Source organism: the organism of the source record quoted next, unplaced genomic scaffold, assembly GCF_019419815.1.
Source record: "Pyrus x bretschneideri cultivar Hongxiangsu unplaced genomic scaffold, Pyrus_bretschneideri_v1 Contig4, whole genome shotgun sequence".
Lineage (NCBI taxonomy): Eukaryota > Viridiplantae > Streptophyta > Magnoliopsida > Rosales > Rosaceae > Pyrus > Pyrus x bretschneideri.
In genome coordinates, this window is record NW_025999723.1 from 1,680,980 (window position 1) to 1,699,065 (window position 18,086).

The following is an 18,086-nucleotide window of genomic DNA, read 5'->3' on the forward strand; positions in this document are numbered from 1 at the left end:
CCACATGTAGCTTTTTCGTTCATTAATAAAAAAGAAATGTGAAATTAAAATTCATGCATGTATGTATACATGAAATAAGACCTTGAGATTGCTTAATTGAAAATTACAAAGGGTCACCCTAGCTAGGCTAGCTAAAAGTAAAACAAAGTTATTACTGATCTACAATTACATTGGTTAATAAGAATATGGCAAAATGCATGGCTTTCCACATTCTATTCATTAGCACCATTTCGGAGATGAGAGACAAATAGAGAGATAGAGGCTGGAGTTAGGGCAATTTTGATCGACTGATGAAATATGATATCTACCGGAGGATATTTTAGTGCACTCCGGGATATTCTATATTTTGGAACTTTTAATTGTTAGATCGTTGATTAAAAATATAATAATTAAAGATCTAACGATTAAAGCACTATAAAATTTTCAAGCTAGGAGACTCAATTAGCAGAATGTTTGCTGGATTTGGTGGGCGAGTTCCTCCGCACTAAGTTGGCATTCAATTCCAATCTAGCAAGAAAGCAAGAAAGCACGTACCAATCATTAGCAGCTAGCTTCAATAAAATCACAATTTAGTCACCCCATTATTCAAACAATCCCTTTTTTAATATATGCATTTGTACTTGGTAGCTAGAAAATCAATGTCTGAAAGTGAAAGATGCCCTAGTTTTCAACACTTTTTAAAATCATACACGTACGGTCCAACGGTACACATATAAAGCTGATTTTTCTGTAAAACATGAAATGAAATTACTGCAAGTATAGTACAATGTGAGATGATGTCCATGGCAGCTAGCTAGCAAGCAAACATATATTTACCTATCATATGATCTGGTAAAAGTGATAAGACCCTCTATGCATTTAACATTTTACTATTTCAAGGTTTAGATATGTCGATTGCTTTAGCTTTTATATTGTATTTCCATGTAGTTAACACACACTACGATGTTGTTGGTGTCTGTTAGCCGTTAGTATCATGTTGTGGGTGATAGTCAACTACTAATAGAAGTAGATATCACAATGCATCAATGATTGACATCACCCGCGCAACCAATGTAGCATATCTCTTTAACACAAAAGTCTGACAGGGTTAGTATGCTAAGCAAATATTTTTAAACAAAATCTAAAACTAGTAACTTATTAACGAAAGTAAAAAAGTTAATCAATCATGTATTTAAGTAAAATGAAAATAAAATACCTTGATGGTGAAGGAATTAAGCATGGTTTCGTCAACGGTGGTGAGATTGACATGAAGAATTTCAAGCGAAAGGTCTTCAAGAGCGGAAATGATTTTGAGAGCCTGTCCGGGTATCCGAGGAGACACTGTTTTCAAAAGAACATTTGGACCCGAAAATTTCACCTCCACGTCCGCAATGGCGGACTTGGAGTTGGCGAAAAGTTCGTTGAGATTGTCGACACTATTATTAATAGAGGAAGTAGCACTTGAAGAAGTAGGGGATGGCTCAAGTGATGAGCTAGCAGCCATTGTTGGATTAGAAATCAGATAATTACTAATAATATTAGCAGCTGCAGGTAATATTTGTGGTTGTTGCAATATTGTCCAGGCTGCCGTGGACTTATAAGGGCTGGTGGGTTGTGGAGTTCTTGGGCTGATGGGTGGTAAGCTGCTGCCGCCGAGCCTAGGGCTGAGAGGTGGCTTTCTAGGGCTGAGAACTGGTGGTGAGGGACCAGGTGGCCTTGGACTTGAAACCTGCTGCAACCTAGGGCTGCTTAACAGTTCACAGCTGTATGCTTTTCGTTGCTTTTTGGCTTCGAGTGATTGAAGAACTTGCTGCAGCTCATTGATGTAATCAACCACCCCCCCAATGATTGATGCTTGATCTCCCTGAGGAATCAATTGAGCCAAAAAATTAGGTACAATACACACACACACATACATACATGCATACAATTGCACTAAACAATTCATATGTATATCATACACATTTGAAAAAAGGATGGAAAAAAGGAGAATAATTTGTTTGTTCTTTTTTTTTTTAAAGAATACCTTGAAGGTGCAAGGAAAATTTTATTAAATAAGATGAATCACTTCATGATTAGTTAGTAACTTAATACTCAATAGTGCTGTATTTCTACTTTTTTCTTTTAAGTTTGAGGTTGATGGTGAAGGTACGAAACATATGCCGGAAAAAAAGAAGAAAAAGAAAATGGGAGCTGTTATTGTTTATTGGCAGTTTGTCACTCCAAAAATATCAACCAAATAAAATAAAAGGCAGGATACTGACTCGTTTAACATAGAAACAAGGCATAAGAGAGCGCAAGACAGTCAAGTGGTCGTTCATTTGCTTTCTGCGGTTGCGCTCCACCGTTATATGAGACATCCGCCCTCCATCCTGATCTGAAGAATTTGTGGTTGTTGTGGTGGCAGTGGCGGTGGGGGTGGCAGCTGATGAGAGCTTGAGTCTCTTGGTTTTGGGTGGACAGTTAGTTTCATCAAACTCGGTTTGATCAGCTGAGGAGGAGAGGTCTTTTGGTGATGAGCTAAAAACAGAAAGTAGTTGGTCATCATCGAATGGCGCTGTAGCTAACGGGGAAGGAAAGTCTACGACTCCGCCGCCACCTCCTCCTCCTCCTCCTCCAAACCCATGATCATCTAAGCTCTGTAATATGCTAAAAAGATCATCCCCCGGAGTTCCCAAGTTACAATTGGTATCGCTGTAGTAGTACTGCTCATGTTCTTCGAGAAAATCAGATGAACGGTCGTGATCTTCCATGGCCATCTATGGTGGCCGGATATATAGCTTTGGTTGGCCCAAAAAAAAACAAAAGAAAAGGAACAAGAAGCCAACAAAAGGAAAAAAGACGAAAAGTGAGGGGTGGGGGGGAGGGATTGTCCAGATCAAGAGAAAGTATGTATGGAATATGTAGCGGTAGCTAAGTATACGAAAAGAAGTAAATAAGAGAGGCTCAGGTGAAAGGGACTAAACCATCGCCATCATCTCTCTGTTTTTCATTTTTATCATGCATGGGCTTTGGCTTTTGGCTCTGGCTTGCTTGGTTTGCAGTACTGTGCATGTGTGTGTGTGAGAGAGAGAGAGAGAGAGAGAGAGAGAGAGGTTAATTCCTATTCAATTTTCTTGGTTCTGATTCAACCGTTAGATTTATGTCTGCGTGGATCTTGTACAGAATTCACGGAGGCACCAATGGGACACAGAATCCCAAGAAATTATACGTATATATAATATAAAAATAAATAAAAAAACAGATTAAATAATTGTCGACTTGGGTAAAATTGGGATTTTTCCTGTTAGTAATGTGGATTCTTCAGTTTAACTTGCTATGAATGGAAGATGACAAAAATCGTGGTGTATACATGTCATTCATTAGGGTTACTACAAAACCATTGATGTTATAGAATTACCACTACTCCTGTCGTCACAGTAACTTGTCAGGTAGCCAGGGTTTCTCAATTTATAATCAAATGTATCAATTAATTAATCAATGTTCCGAACGTTGGATACCTAGGCCTTGGGGGTATGTGAAGTGACAAGCTAGGGTTTCGGTGCAAGCTGCATTAGGGTTTAGGTTTTTTTTTTTCTTTTCAGATTGTTTCAATTTTTGTAGAAATATGTTTCGGAGTCGAATGAATATGGTCTAAAGTAATTTATGGCACTGGTAGGGTTGCATAAAAAGGCACGTACGTATTTGAAAATAATGACCTGATAATATTGTGAATTTACCAGAGGTGGCAGCAGAAAATTCTAAAAAGTGAGGAATCAATTTAAGGACTTTGATTCTTTAATTATCGGGAGGGGAGAAAGAAAAGAAGTGTGAATATTGTTCTAGTTAGTTATCTATGCTGAATGTTCCTCTGAGAACTGTTGACCTCTCCGCCCAATAGGAATAGTATTACATATCCCAGTGTTGGTCAGAGAGGCAGCTGCTGATGTATTGATCATCATCATTAATCAGATTGTTCATCGATCATGAATATTTCTAACATTGACTTCAAACTAAATAAATACTGATGGGATTAGTTCTTGAAATAAATATAGACAACAGTGATATAAATTAGTCATGATCTGAACTTCACAAAACGTACCAACATTAACCAATTTAAAAAGAGAATTAGATATAAACTGAAACAAATTAGGATTTAGGCTTTAAGAATTACGGTTTAAGACATACAGTAATATAAGCAGCTTAATTGGTATTCTTGGGTTCTTTTTCGATGCATGATGGGGTCTGCATTAAACTACTGTTTTATATAGCTAGGCAAAAGTTCATACCCAACATTTTGTACGAATATATCGATCTATAATATTACAGAAAATATAGAAATCTGTAAAATGGGACAAATTGAACAAAGACATGTGTTTGAGAAAGAAAAGAGTGGAAATAAATGAATAAGGGACAGACCTGCAGGCTCACAACAACAGGCCACAGCAGCCAGCAGGCAGCCATAGAGAGACCAGTCCAGTGATGGTGATGGTGATGAGGACATATATTTGAGAGAATCGATCTGCAACTTGTTTTCCTAATTATATTAATATTATATGGCGAATTGAAATGTAGGCTTTCAATGTACCTACAGACACGGCATCTCCGTGCCTACGATGAAATCCAAATCAATTTCAACCATTCTTAGATATTGACATATTGTACACCTTCTTCTTCTTCCCTCTATGTTTTTTTATTTCAGAGACAAAACGATAAAATAAAGGATTACAACCAAGGAGGAGAAATCTTAAGTCATGTCATAAGGAATTAAATAAGTTAGATTAAACATTAGGATTTAAACTTCGAGTACTGCTAATGCAATTAACCTGCCCATCCTGCTCCAAGCAATTGGAAAGTTCGAACATGCTGCAGTATGTTAAAACTATTTAGTTCTATAAAGTTCATCTTAAATCAGTGCATAATGTCTAAGTTGTCGGAAAAAGTCTACAAAAGTAAAATACAATACGTCACTCGTCAGTGTGAAACTGCGCAAGTTTGTGCAAATTGCAATGCATGGTGGCCGGGAAGGGTGAGTGACGTAGGGAAAGGGAAGTAATTGCAAGTTATAGCATGGGAGTGTGCGCGTTTCATTTATGTGGTACTGTGTGTACCCTATAATTTGATTTATCACATTTACTTCCCTCCTCCATATGAGTCCAATTGTAGGTTATCACCCATCAATTTTCACATTTACCACCCTCAACAACCTCCCTCTCTCTCTCTCTCTCTGTAATTAGGGGAATGAGTTCACCATGATCACGACTTTTCAAACCTCTAATATAAAACTACGTGGAGAGAGTCTAACACATGACCTTGTACTAGTAGTTTCGGATATATCACGATGGCGATAAACCTTATATATATATATATGAAAGTCTCTCTCATATCCCTAGTTATTAATGTTCATTGACTGAAATCTTATTAGTTTTTAGATTTTGATCTAAGTCCCTAGCATTAATGTAATAATGAATTTGCATGTCAGTTACATTTTTTTTAAAAATAAAAATTAATAATTGATTTAGGATTTTAATACTCACACCTTTGTTAAACTCTTAACTAATTTTTAATCCAAAACATTTCCAAAATAAATAAAAAATTAGAATAAGTTTGTACCCATTAGTCTTTTTAAAAAATGTTTTCAATTTTTTAATCTTATATGTACCCATTCATGTAATTTTTTCAAGTTTTTAATCTTAAAATGTACCCATTCTTAAATATACCAATTTGTTATATGTAAAATGTAACCTTTTTTTTTTAATATAAAATCCATTCAAATTTTTTAAATCCATTTTTAAACTTATATGGATACATTTTTTTTCTTTGATTTGAAAATGTATCCATGTCAAGTTTTATCGAAGAAATTTACTTATGTTATTAAGCCTAATATCTTTTTTTTTTTTTTTTTTTTTTTTTGGGGGGTTTTGAAGAATTTACCCATGTTTTGGTACAATAATTTTTTTGTTAATTTTGATGAATTACCCATGTTTATACACACACACACACACAAAATAATATAATTTATATTTTAATATTTTTAATCCCACATATTATGAGTTTTTATTTAAAATCTCATTAACATAAACAACTATAAATTTCAAATTTTAATTTAAAAAATATACTAACTTAAATAGAAATAAATTATCAAATTAATTTCAGAGACTTAAATCAAAAATTGAAAACCAACAAGATTTTAGTCAAATAATATTGATTGATAGGAACCGCATCAAAGTCTTCCTATATATTATTAAGCCATGGAATCTTTATCTTCTTAATACCTCTATGTTCTTCATTCTTCTTCTAGTTGTTATATATATATATATATTACTGTGTTTAAGTCAGAACAAGTTAAGCCATGGAATCTTTCTTCTTGTTACATACTCTCTCTATATATATGTGTGTGTGTGTATGTGTGTATTCCACCCTTCCTCTTTTCATTTCCTTTACTTACAATTCACCCATGGAATCTTTTATATTGATGTAAAACAGTAAAATATGTGTACGTAGTAATGGTGTCTGTAGAACACTGCATACCTATCTGACCGTAGAATTTGGAACCGCACTACTTTAAATAGCATGTTCTGCATACCTGTTTGGACAAATCTATATGAAGCTGGTTCTTAGGTTGGCCTTAGAAGAAAACGAAATCTTTACTCATTCTTGTAGATGTGCTTGTTTATATGGATTGGTCTTATTTCATGCGTTCTAGTAATTAACCTTTATATGTCTTATTTTCCTAACTTGATAACGAAGGAAATGTATAGTCAATTACCTAGGCATTTGATATCAAGAGTGGAGAACAAATGAATGTTTTTAATTTCAGTCTTCGGTATAAGCGTGAGTGGCCATAAATCTATGGTCACCTGACCAAAAAAACGAAAATATACAAATTAAACTTGTTTTCTAATTTCAACAAAATTATAATTCAACTTCTTGTTTGGTGAGCATTTATATATCGATAGCAACATAACAATGCATAATGCTAGGACCCTCAGCAGTTCCCGATGTATTCAAAGTTCAATCAAATTACTATTCAGAATCTTTGTTTTTTTGTTGGGCATTTATAAAAATAACAGTAGAACATAACAATTACACAATGCTAGTACACTTGTACATTTCTAATTTCATAGCAAGGGAGGTTAGCTAGGTCAGACAGCCTGCTTTGTATGAGTTCAAATTTTATGTACCGAAAATTCGATGTAGCCTCACTTATCTCATTTGTTGAGATTTTGATTTTTAATTTGAATCCCACATAAAAGTTAAAAATAAATTAAGTAAAAAAAACATGTATCATTCAAGTAGGTAAATCACAAAGAAACCACATATTTTGAATGCAAAAGATTTAAACTCATTGCATATGACATAGATTTTAAATTGATGTAAAATAATTGGAACATACCACTGTTCATCATTTATATCTTCCTACAGAGAAAAATGAATGAGAATGTGGGACAAAATTTTAAAACAAAATTTGCAAGAGTCAATACATTGGGACCCTCCTCCCTCCCTCTCCCTCAAACTTCATTCACTTCCAAATCTGCAAACTCATTCAATACGTACCCTCCAAATACAATTTATAACACCCACGCAATGTATGAGAGAAACATTACTACCCGCACTGCCCACAGTCCACCCTTATTACATATAATTAGGGGTGTATTTATTTGAAATTTTGAAGAATTTTAAAAAAGTTTAAAATCTACAGAGTTTGTGAAATTTTAGGATGAGAATGCAAATATCTCACTTCTTGTGAATAACATATTCATAATCCGAATGGTTTAATTTCTTAATCTTTATTTAAAGATTGTCTATATAAAAAGATCACTCAAATCAGTGATCATTTAATCATCTGAATGTATCAAATAAATGGACGATTAATCATGAATATGTTAGTTGGTACTCATTGATTCGTTCTATATTGCATGCCAAAAAAAAGAAAAAAAAAAAGAAAAAATGATCTCCATTTGGAATGATTTTTTGCTGCTAGATCTTCAAATGGAGATTAAGAAATTGAAAAGTTTCAATTATAAAAATTGAAAGATGATGCTACGTTATTTGCAAAGAGTGAGATATATACATTTTTCGATGAGGGATACAAGTATTGTCCTTCCTCAAAATCTCGGTGAGAGAGACATAATTTGTTTTTTTTTTTTTTTTTAGTACAATGATATATTTTACACTAAGGAGATGAGAGAGTTCGGCTAAGCCACACAATGGGCAACCTAATTTGGTATCGAATTCGTCATCCATGAGATTTAAACCTAAAACCTCTCACTCACAAATGAAGAAAAATATCACCAGACTGTATTACTGAGTGGCTAAAAATTAGTTCGCACCAAAAGTCTTAAAATATAGTAAATCTCTCCAAATCCACTAAAATCTATCCCTTTCAAAAAACTTTAAAAACTTTTATAAACTCTTTTAAAACAATGAGTAAAAACACCCGAATGAATACCCGAATTTCTATAAACTTTTATAAACTCGTTGAAACTACTAAGTGAATAAACTCCGAATTTCCATAGACTTTTATAAACTCCTTTAAAATATAGGAAAACTAATGAAAAGAGTTTTAAATTTTTACATTTTAATTAAAAATCATCCACTAACTTTATTTAATGATAAGGGACAAAATAATAAATAAATAACATAAAAAAACACCACATGCACTGGCGCACATACACCTCACCCAACCCCACATTTCCACTCTGTTTTCTCCCCATTGTCAACTATCATTAAGACATTATTATTATTATTATTATTATTATTATTGCTTAGAATAAAAGAAAGACTTCAAATTGAATTACATTTTTTCAGTTTTATTTTTGTGGTGTTGTTTTCCAATAGTAGTCAAGATGACAATAGGTTTTTCAATGTGCCCAGAACACGGAGTGATACACCACATCTCTATAGAAGTGGTGAGATTCTTGTGTTAAAAAATAAAATTTCCCACCACTTACATAATAACATGTGGTGTAGAAAGTTAAGATTGTAGATGGAGAAGAAGCGGAAGCTGCAGATGGGCGGACAATAGAAGAAATTTAAGTAATTGGTGTAGAAAGTTAAGAAATTGAAGAGATACAAAGAAAATTTGATGAGTATCGAAAAAAATTAGAAGAAGAAAATGTGTTTGGAAGGTGAGAATGTGCCAAGAAAATTCAAGAAGAGGAGAGAGAAGAATGTAATACCGTTAAGTTTTATAAACAGTATAGTACTGTTAAGTTTCATAAATAGTGTAGTACCGTTAAGTTTTATAAACAGTGTAGCACCATTAAATTTCATAAACAATGTGGTACCGTTAAGTTTCATAAACAGAGTAGTAAGTTTCATAAACAGAGTAGTACCGTTAAGTTTCATAAACAGTGTAGTACCGTTAAGTTTCATAAACAATGTAGTACCGTTAAGTTTCATAAACAGTGTAGAAAATTTCATAAACAGTTAAATATTAAAATTATGTCCTTTTCATTAGAATTTAAGTTCTTTTGTCATTTTTATTAAAATTTAAAGATTTTTCATTAAAATTTAAATCTTTTTAATTAAATAAAGTTATAGCATGATTTTTTATTAAAATAAATTTAATCCAAGCCATTTTCATGAAAATTTTCTTAAAATATTAGTGTACCTCCTGACCTTTTGTATACTCATTAATAATCCTACTTAAATACCCTTGAATTTTTAAAAGTCATTAAAAAAGACTTTTAAAATCTCAATTTAATACAATCAGCTAAACTGATTTTCTTTCTTTTTCTCAGTGAACTCATCTCATCATGAAATTGTTGTAGTATTCAGGGATTCTCTCAAGTATATATCCCCCATTTTCTCCGTCGTCTTCCAGGCAGGTAAGGGGTCTAGATCTCCGGGAGTTGCTGGGAATTGTGGACCACGTTGATATGGATATGTCGGACAATTCAATTAGGGGCGACAAACATCTTAAAATCTTGGTTTTTGATTTGCATGTACTTAATATATTTATGTTAGATTTTGTGTGTCCCATATTTTATATTTTGGAGCGTCATGTCTCCGTCCCCTCTGCTCCGATTACCGTTGGGAGTTCAATTTCGGTGCACCACTCCCTTCGTCCACTCTCATTTGAGCTAATATCATATTTTTTTAGTTCTGCAATATTGTGTTCATCCGCGCCTGTTTCTCTTTGATGGATAAATTAACCAAACTTCATCTCTCTCTCTCTCTCTCTCTCTCTCTCTCTCTCTCTCTCTCTCCCTCCCTCCCCTTCCTTTGCAGCCAACTGACATTACTTAATTACACGTGTCATGCATTTTGCAATTATGGTTTCAAATTTGGAAGAAATTTTTAGTTGTGACGGGAACATAGATAGTAGGGACACGTGGTGTATCACCTCGTGTGACGGTCACATTGAAAAATCTCTCCAAATTTGGATGAAACATGACTGTTTATGTTTTGGATGAATAAGTATAAATGATTTTTCGACAATGGACAGAGATCAACACAGCAACAAAGTTCGGAGTAGGCCCCCTTAGATTCCAAGCTGATGAGAACGAATATACAAATAAAGTAAATTAAAAAGAAATCATTGCCCTCTTCATATGAAGAAGTACTTGATGTGCATAAGGATCGTTAAATGACTACTACTTTACATAATGGAGTTTCTGCCGGTATACAGCAAAATAATTACACCAACCTTTTTCTCTCCTTAAATAATTAAACTTAGAAACAAAATGACAAACTAGGAAAGGTGTTGCTGAAGTAGAGGATCACAATAAAACAGTCTTGCACAATGGGTGACATCTTCACTTTATGCAGTGGATCTGACTTAGCTTCACATAGTTGAACAACAAAAAGGAAATGACATACTCGCACAATACGACTTTTGAAAAGAAAAGTCAAAGAATTACTATGTCTAGCCCTAGTTAACCCAGAAACCCTTAAGATTGTTGAAACAGATACTTCTGATGATGATGATGGGTATGGTGAAGTTCTTTTTTTTTTTTTTTTTTTTTTTTTTTTGTCAATGGTATGGTGAAGTTCTAAAACAAGGAACTCAATATGTTAGTATATATAATTGGACAAACTAATATGCATGCACTTGTGGAGATTCCTTGTTTGTTGTAGAAAATATTGCGCCCTAAAGTGAGCTTTGAATGCCATTGTTAGCTCTGCGCCTATGTTTTCTGTCCAAAAAAAAAAAAACAAAAATTGAATGAGCATTTTAAGTATTTGCCGGTGGCTGATGCCTGATGGCGATCAGTGGGATGTACGGGTTGTTGTTCATTTTATTAAGCGCTTAGGTCCAAACCCCAAACTGTTCGAAGAGATTGTCTCAAGCACAAAAAAGCATGAGTGTCCTTGTTGATTAATCAGTTATATAACATTTTATTCCAAAAGCAAAAACGTTTATACACGTAATTAGTTGTAACGAGCTTACAAATCAGTTGTTTAAAATGCATTCACATTTGCATATGAGATTAGGTGTTCGATTTTTCTCTCCTAATATCACTTGTGTGAAAGAAAAAAAAAAAAAAATAGTTTTCCCAACTTTTATCTGTTCTATGTATCAGGAATATTTGAGATTGAATTTGGTGTGGACCGTATGTATGGTCATTATCCTCAAAATTTACTATGCATGGTTAAATTTCTTTGATATTTGTGTTGAAATCTGAAAGCTCGTAATCTTTGCATTGTATCCATGTCTTGAACAGGCATGGAGGACTAGAGCCTACAGGAAGAACATTAGGTTGCTGGAAAAAGTTTTTGGACAGACAGAAAGAGAGGTACCACATTGTATTAAAGGGGACCAAAATAAATTAGATAAGCCAAATGGGATCAATGTTCTCTCATGCTTTCCCTGCAGTGCAGATCTAGAGTAAAAAATGTTGGAGCATGCATACAAAAGGGATTCAAGATATAACTATATTATATATACACAAAAAGATCAGCAACATGGCCTGATCACTGGTCCTTGTGAATGTGCATGCCATTGCCACATTAACATATATAAGACAACGCAATGGATACTGGATGACTCTTTATACCGTAGAAATAAGTTGACGGTTAATCATAAAGATATAATTTCTTAACAATTGATTTGTTTGACATATAAGAATGGATAGTTGAATGGTTTTTAAATTAAACGAGTTTTTCTAGATAAATGATAAAGAGAACGGTGACTTTAGATTATGATGTCTACCATCATCTAGTCGCAATTTTCATGTTACGCTGCCATGCATACATACATGTATACCATCCCTATCTAAAACCTATCAACAGATCTGGCAAAGTAGAATAGCTGAGCAAGGAAGGGGAAGGCAAATCATAACTAGTAGCTTAGCTGTATAGCTAAACTTGAATATAAGCACGCGAGAACATAGAGCATGTTGCAGATCCTTGCAGTTGCACCACACACGTATGAATCCTCACCTATGTGCCTATTTTCCTATGTATAGATGTGTCCCAAAATTGGATAAGCTTTGCACCCTTCTTTTCATCCTTTTTTCGGAGAAAAACAAAAAGAAAGAAACGTTGCGACCAACCATAAAGCTTCTTAAAAGTAAAGAGCAGTTGAAGCGGTAATTCCATTCAGTAGTAAATCACCATGTGATTAGGTAGAGATGATATAGGATGAAATTCACGTCAAATTACACATATTGTTACAAATTTACTCATATTATAAATTTGATGAGCTATTTATTAATGTTATGCCCTAAGTCGATGAAATATCAACCATGTCGATCATCTATGTTATAACAATTAGGAGTGACGCATGACTCTCATAACAAACTTCCAATACTAATGTTTATATGATTATATCTACTCGAAAGACTATATATTAGAAGATAAGCAAAATAAGGTGTATAAACAGAACCTCCATTTGAGCTTTTTTTTTAATTTATTTATTTCATGCTTTCCCCAGAAGTTTGGAGAAAGCTGCAATTAGTAGAATTTTCCTTATCCTCCCTTCTCGAAAAGAAGAACGTGAAATTCTTTTTCGTTTCTGTAGGAACCAGGGGATTAGATATAGCCGTAAGAAGATTGAAGAGTCCTGCCCATTTCTTTTCTTTTTCTTTTCTTTTTTTTTATTTTTTTTTATTTTTTTTTTATGCACCATGATCTGCATTTGCCAAAATACACACACACACACACACACACACACACACATATATATATATATAATTGTTACATGCTCAATGACATACCTCACAAGCACGTCCTAACGTTCAAGTTTGTTAACACAGAGGTGACAAGGAACTGGATTCTTAAACGAGAAATCCTAATTCCAGTCTGGGAAGATGGAAAGGCAGGGTTAAAAATAAAATTACAGATTATCCATGAAGGGTAGCTAACACCAGTGAAACAATATGTAAGGAACCAGTAATTACAACAATTCGCAACCGGTCCCCCGTTCTTCCTTTGATAATCTGATTTGCTATCTTCAGGGATGCCTGAAACGAACCCTCGGTGGACAAAATGGGTCTATTTCCTGACCTGCTTATGCAAAGTAATTGATCCATAGTTGAGTTTTGGTGTTCCGGCATTTCGTCGTGAAGAATATCTGTTTCCAATTCTTGTGAAGCTTGGATCCAGCAATCTCTTAACAATGAGGCTGCAGTTGTGCGAGATTTTGCTCCAGCGATGTTAGCTTCGGTCAAAATGACACCCTCTACATGCCCACCTAGAAAATCAAACAATGCGGTCAGATCTCTATGGAGTCCATCTGTCATGAAGGTACATGCTCCCATCTTTCCCACGCCCGACGCCCCAACAATGAAACATTACAACCAGGGAATATTATAGAATAAGTAATAATACAATCATAGAAATCGAGTACCGAGTACCGAGTCCTGACTGTACCTGAAAGGCACTCTGTTGCAAAACCTAGATGATCTTTGTCACTAGCCATTGCAACCACAAGAGTCAGTCCTGCCTCTGGAAATGTCATCTTTATAGTGTCCATCAACGCTCTTGCAGAATCTTTGGTGTGGGCTGAAAAATCACTCCCAGCAAGCATTTAGTATTGAGTTACACAATGGTAGTAATAAATAACAGAAACTTTAACTTTTAGAGTTATTGGCCTCGAGTTCAGTTCGATAGTCTTGACAATCTCCAATCGAGTTCAACCATAAACAAAACCGTACAATTAGAGTTCATGTTAGAAATCAGCACTACTAAGTTACAATTTACAAATTACAATAAATACTGATTTTCCTCTAGTAATCGACCTACCAATAAGTGTATATATAGTATTGAATATTAGAGCCTCATCTAGATATTTAGGAGGGAGGGGAAATAAGGAAAATCACACCTCCGTCAAGCAATATTGTTGCTCCAGATAATCCTAATGCCTGGGCTTCTTTTGATGTTAGAAACTGACTTCTTCCAAGCAAGCTTGTTTGCTCTAGACCAGTTCTAATGGATCCATCTGAAATTCTCCATCCTGAAGTGCACATAGAAGCATTAGGGGGGAAATCTAAAGGACACGAGCCTGCTCAACAAAGCATGGTATTCAATCACTTATGTTCAATAACCGTGAAGTGACTCTGACCTTATGTAACATGGAAAAACCTATTGGTTTCCAATATGACAACATTATTGTCCAACAGAAAATTATATAAAACTAACCCTCACCTAAGTTGCGGAGACATAGTGCTGCACAAGTAGCAGTTGCTGCATTCTGAAGTTGGTGAGTTCCAAGCATGTATAGTTTCACATCCAATAACTCAATGAACTGCAAGGAAACCCACAATTACAAGTCCTTCACAGAACCTTGGAAATAAAACCCAATAGATCCCATGCCCGAATGCATACCAGCTGCAAGTCCCTTTCAACTCGTATGACTATATCACAAGATTGGAATGGTCTGCCATTGAGCATGCTAACACCATTTATCTTACTTTTATTTCCAGTATCAGATGCTAATACCATAGGGGAACTCATCAACAATGCTTTATCACGAAGAATTTGGTCAATATGTGGAAGGAATAGACCACCCAGAACCACCTAAAAATTTATATAACCAATTAGAATCAGATTAATTAATAAATTTCAATACACCATCACGATGAAAAAAGAAGTAGCAATGGCAGTTCTGATGTCTGATAACCAGCAATTTGAACATGAGAAAGAGATAACAGGCAGCATGTAACTACTATCATTCTACAAAATCTAAGTAGGGAATCCCCATGGTTGACCATCGAATAACCTAACAATTTTTTCATTTGTAACATGTCTAGAAGGAAATGGGGTAAAGAGTTAGTTAAATGGAGAACAGTGCAAGAAAACTTTTAGCTTATTTGTGCAGATGAAATCTCCAAGGCAGAATCACCTAACTGGGCGCCCATGTTTAATGATTCCAGACTTCGCCATTGCAATGCTTTCCAAAGAACCCCCAAGTGCAGCCAAATGTTCCTCACCTATTGTAGTAATGATCGATGTGGCAAGTTCGGAGCTACAAATGACATTAGTTGCATCACGTGCGCCCCCCAACCCAGCCTGTTCATTTGAATTAAGCAAAGTCAGGACAATCATAACATTTTGGTTTTATAGTAAAAAACTCAAAACAACCCTCAGTTTAAATTGATTCCCTTCAATTTTTTCTTTGTTTCTAATTAAAAGACAATAGAAGGTGAACGTTGAGCAATGTGCATGAATAAGATGAAATTCTGTGGAAAAGACATTAGAAGGAGAAGTGAATAACCTCAATAACCGCAATGTCAACATTCTCCTGAGCAAACAATGTGAATGCCAAAGCAGTGAGAACCTAACAAATTCCAATCAGTTAGCCCCTTACATGAAAAGTACACAAAGCATCAGTATGTATTCAAACAGCACTGTATATGAAAAGAATACATGTTAATAAAATGCAAAGTGATAACAATTAGCATTAACAATGCCCAGATGCTACGACAGAAAATGCTGAACTGAGAAAAAATAATCTTGCGAATTCATCTACATGCTCCTTCCCAAGACTTCAAAACGTAAATTCTCATTAATTAAAGCAGAAAATGATGAGTTTTTGAGAGCTATACAGCTTCTCAACCGTATTGAAATCTTTTTCTGTAGTCATTATATGATGATCATCTAATCAAAATGCAACCAACAAATTTATACACAAGTGGATACCTCAAAATGACTTGTACGCCCATTTTCAACTTCTATTGCACGATCCAGAATCTTCTTAACCCCATCAAAAAGAGAACTCAACGCCTTCGCTGACACTGGTTCAGCAAACCTTCCCACTGATATACGTTCCCTTATAGTTTGAATGTGGGGGCTGTAGACATAAACAAAGTCTCTTCTCAACAAAAGGATAATAAAAATTCAGAGGAAGTTCGAAACATAAAGTAAAATGACAGATATTGAAACAAACCAATAAGCCACACCTAGTATAACAACCAACAGAATAACCTTCTGCCCTCAACATGTTGGAGAGAAATGCAGCCGTTGATCCTTTCCCCTTCGTCCCGGCAATGTGAACCGCCTATAATTGCTGTCATGCCAGTTAATTACGCTTGTTCTCAAGCTCAGACAAACCACATAAAAAACAAGATCATGAAAATTGGGAAAAGAACAAAAATGTCTGCTAACTCATGTCATGCATAAATTTCACTTCATGGATCTTAAACAAAGTAGAAAAGCACTTTCATGCTACGCACTTTCCACAAATAAACACAAAAAGTCTCTCACTTTCAATGTCAAATTTCGCAACTTTCTCACTAAACAAACAGAACACAAGCATTAAAATAGAGTTAGAATTCGAACCTTGAACTTGGAGTGAGGATTACCCAGTAGCTCCAGCAACCGTCGCATCCGACCCAGATCGAACCCGTCTTCCGAATCCGTACCCGCGTCTTTGGGTACGCCCAATTTCTCGTAGTTCTTCAGAGAATCCATGTATTCCAGCAATCCCTTCAGCTCCGAGTCCTCTGAGCGCGTGCAAAAGCATCGTTCGGGCCCCACATTCCGCAGAAGCCCAACTCCAATTGAAGAAATTAGGGTTTTCCTGCGAGTAGGGATGGAGTATTGTCTGAGATGTTGGAAAAGTTTCATTCTTTCTAGTTTTCCGTTTGTTTCTCGGGAAAAAAAAGTGATGAAAACCCGCTCGGTTGAGGGAAATTCATCGCCTCGCACAGTCGCATGAGAAAATTTCCCAAAACGCACAGTTTGCTTAATTGTACATTGGTCCCGAACTACAACGGAAATTTAATTTTGGACCATGAATTATGAGTATTTAAAAAATTTGAATTTGAAATTGACAAACTATGAAATACTGACCTTTCAAGAATTTTTGTCAAACTACACAATACACTTGCTTGAAAATGACATTTTTATTTCAAGTAGTAGATTGTTTTATAACTTGTTTGGATGTGCTTTTAAAATGACTAAAGATGCTTTTGGTGAAAATATTTTTGGAAACAATCCTTAGAGAAAATGCTAATAAATCCTGGAAAAACACTTAAAGTGTCTTAAAAGCACATACAAACGAGTTATGTACTTCTTGTAGAAAACATTTTAAGTGCTTTTGGAACTCAAAAATATTTTCTCTAAAAGCACTTTTAATCATTTTAAAGACACATCTAAACGAGCCCTTAGTGTTTAGGTTTTCCTTTTTAACTGGCTGGATCCGCAATTCAAATGTGTCTCCCTTTCCTTAATATAAATCAATACAGAATATCATTTATATTTTAAAGAAATGATATTTTCGCACTATTTCTCGATTTACTTGCAGGTATGTGTTATGTTGTCACATTTGGTCATGATAGTTTCTTTTGTCGGAGGTTTAGGACATTTATAGGTAAGTTTGAAAGTGCTTTTAAATAATGGACTTGGATCCTCTCATGAGCTAGCCCCAACATAGCTTAGGGATCAATTGATCACAGCCCTTCAATTTGATCCTGCGGCCAAGAAATCTTCTCCACACATGTCCCTCTCGACCCCTTCTTCTCTTGCACCTCTCTCTCACTCCCCTTCCCCCTCATTCTCTCTCTCAACGCATCCATGGAAGAAGCTGTCAAATTATTTCACACAACCCATATGGGACTGAAGACGATGATGAGGGGGGTGAAAAAGATTACGCCGATGACGGTGGCAGTGATGGTGAGGCTGGTGAGGAGAAGGAGAATGACACCTGAGACGAGGAGGGTGAGGAAGTTGACGAGCTG

General features: G+C 35.1%; 2 protein-coding genes across 2 annotated transcripts; both read right to left on the reverse strand.

The window, feature by feature from the left end:
• Nucleotides 1–28: 28 nt before the first annotated feature.
• Nucleotides 29–3,030, reverse strand: LOC103958165 (transcription factor SPEECHLESS-like). Its single transcript, XM_009370407.3, has 3 exons — nucleotides 2,244–3,030; nucleotides 1,196–1,843; nucleotides 29–507 (listed from the first exon to the last, which is right to left on the reverse strand). Exons 1-3 carry the CDS (start codon nucleotides 2,736–2,738, stop codon nucleotides 442–444), a joined length of 1,209 nt encoding a protein of 402 aa, XP_009368682.2. The 5' UTR covers nucleotides 2,739–3,030; the 3' UTR covers nucleotides 29–441.
• Nucleotides 3,031–13,166: 10,136 nt separating this feature from the next.
• LOC103958166 (dihydrofolate synthetase) lies at nucleotides 13,167–17,043 on the reverse strand. The gene is made up of 10 exons (XM_009370408.3): nucleotides 16,687–17,043; nucleotides 16,308–16,405; nucleotides 16,048–16,198; nucleotides 15,623–15,685; nucleotides 15,256–15,417; nucleotides 14,734–14,925; nucleotides 14,554–14,653; nucleotides 14,231–14,362; nucleotides 13,780–13,911; nucleotides 13,167–13,600 (listed from the first exon to the last, which is right to left on the reverse strand). Exons 1-10 carry the CDS (start codon nucleotides 16,972–16,974, stop codon nucleotides 13,251–13,253), a joined length of 1,668 nt encoding a protein of 555 aa, XP_009368683.2. The 5' UTR covers nucleotides 16,975–17,043; the 3' UTR covers nucleotides 13,167–13,250.
• Nucleotides 17,044–18,086: the final 1,043 nt, after the last annotated feature.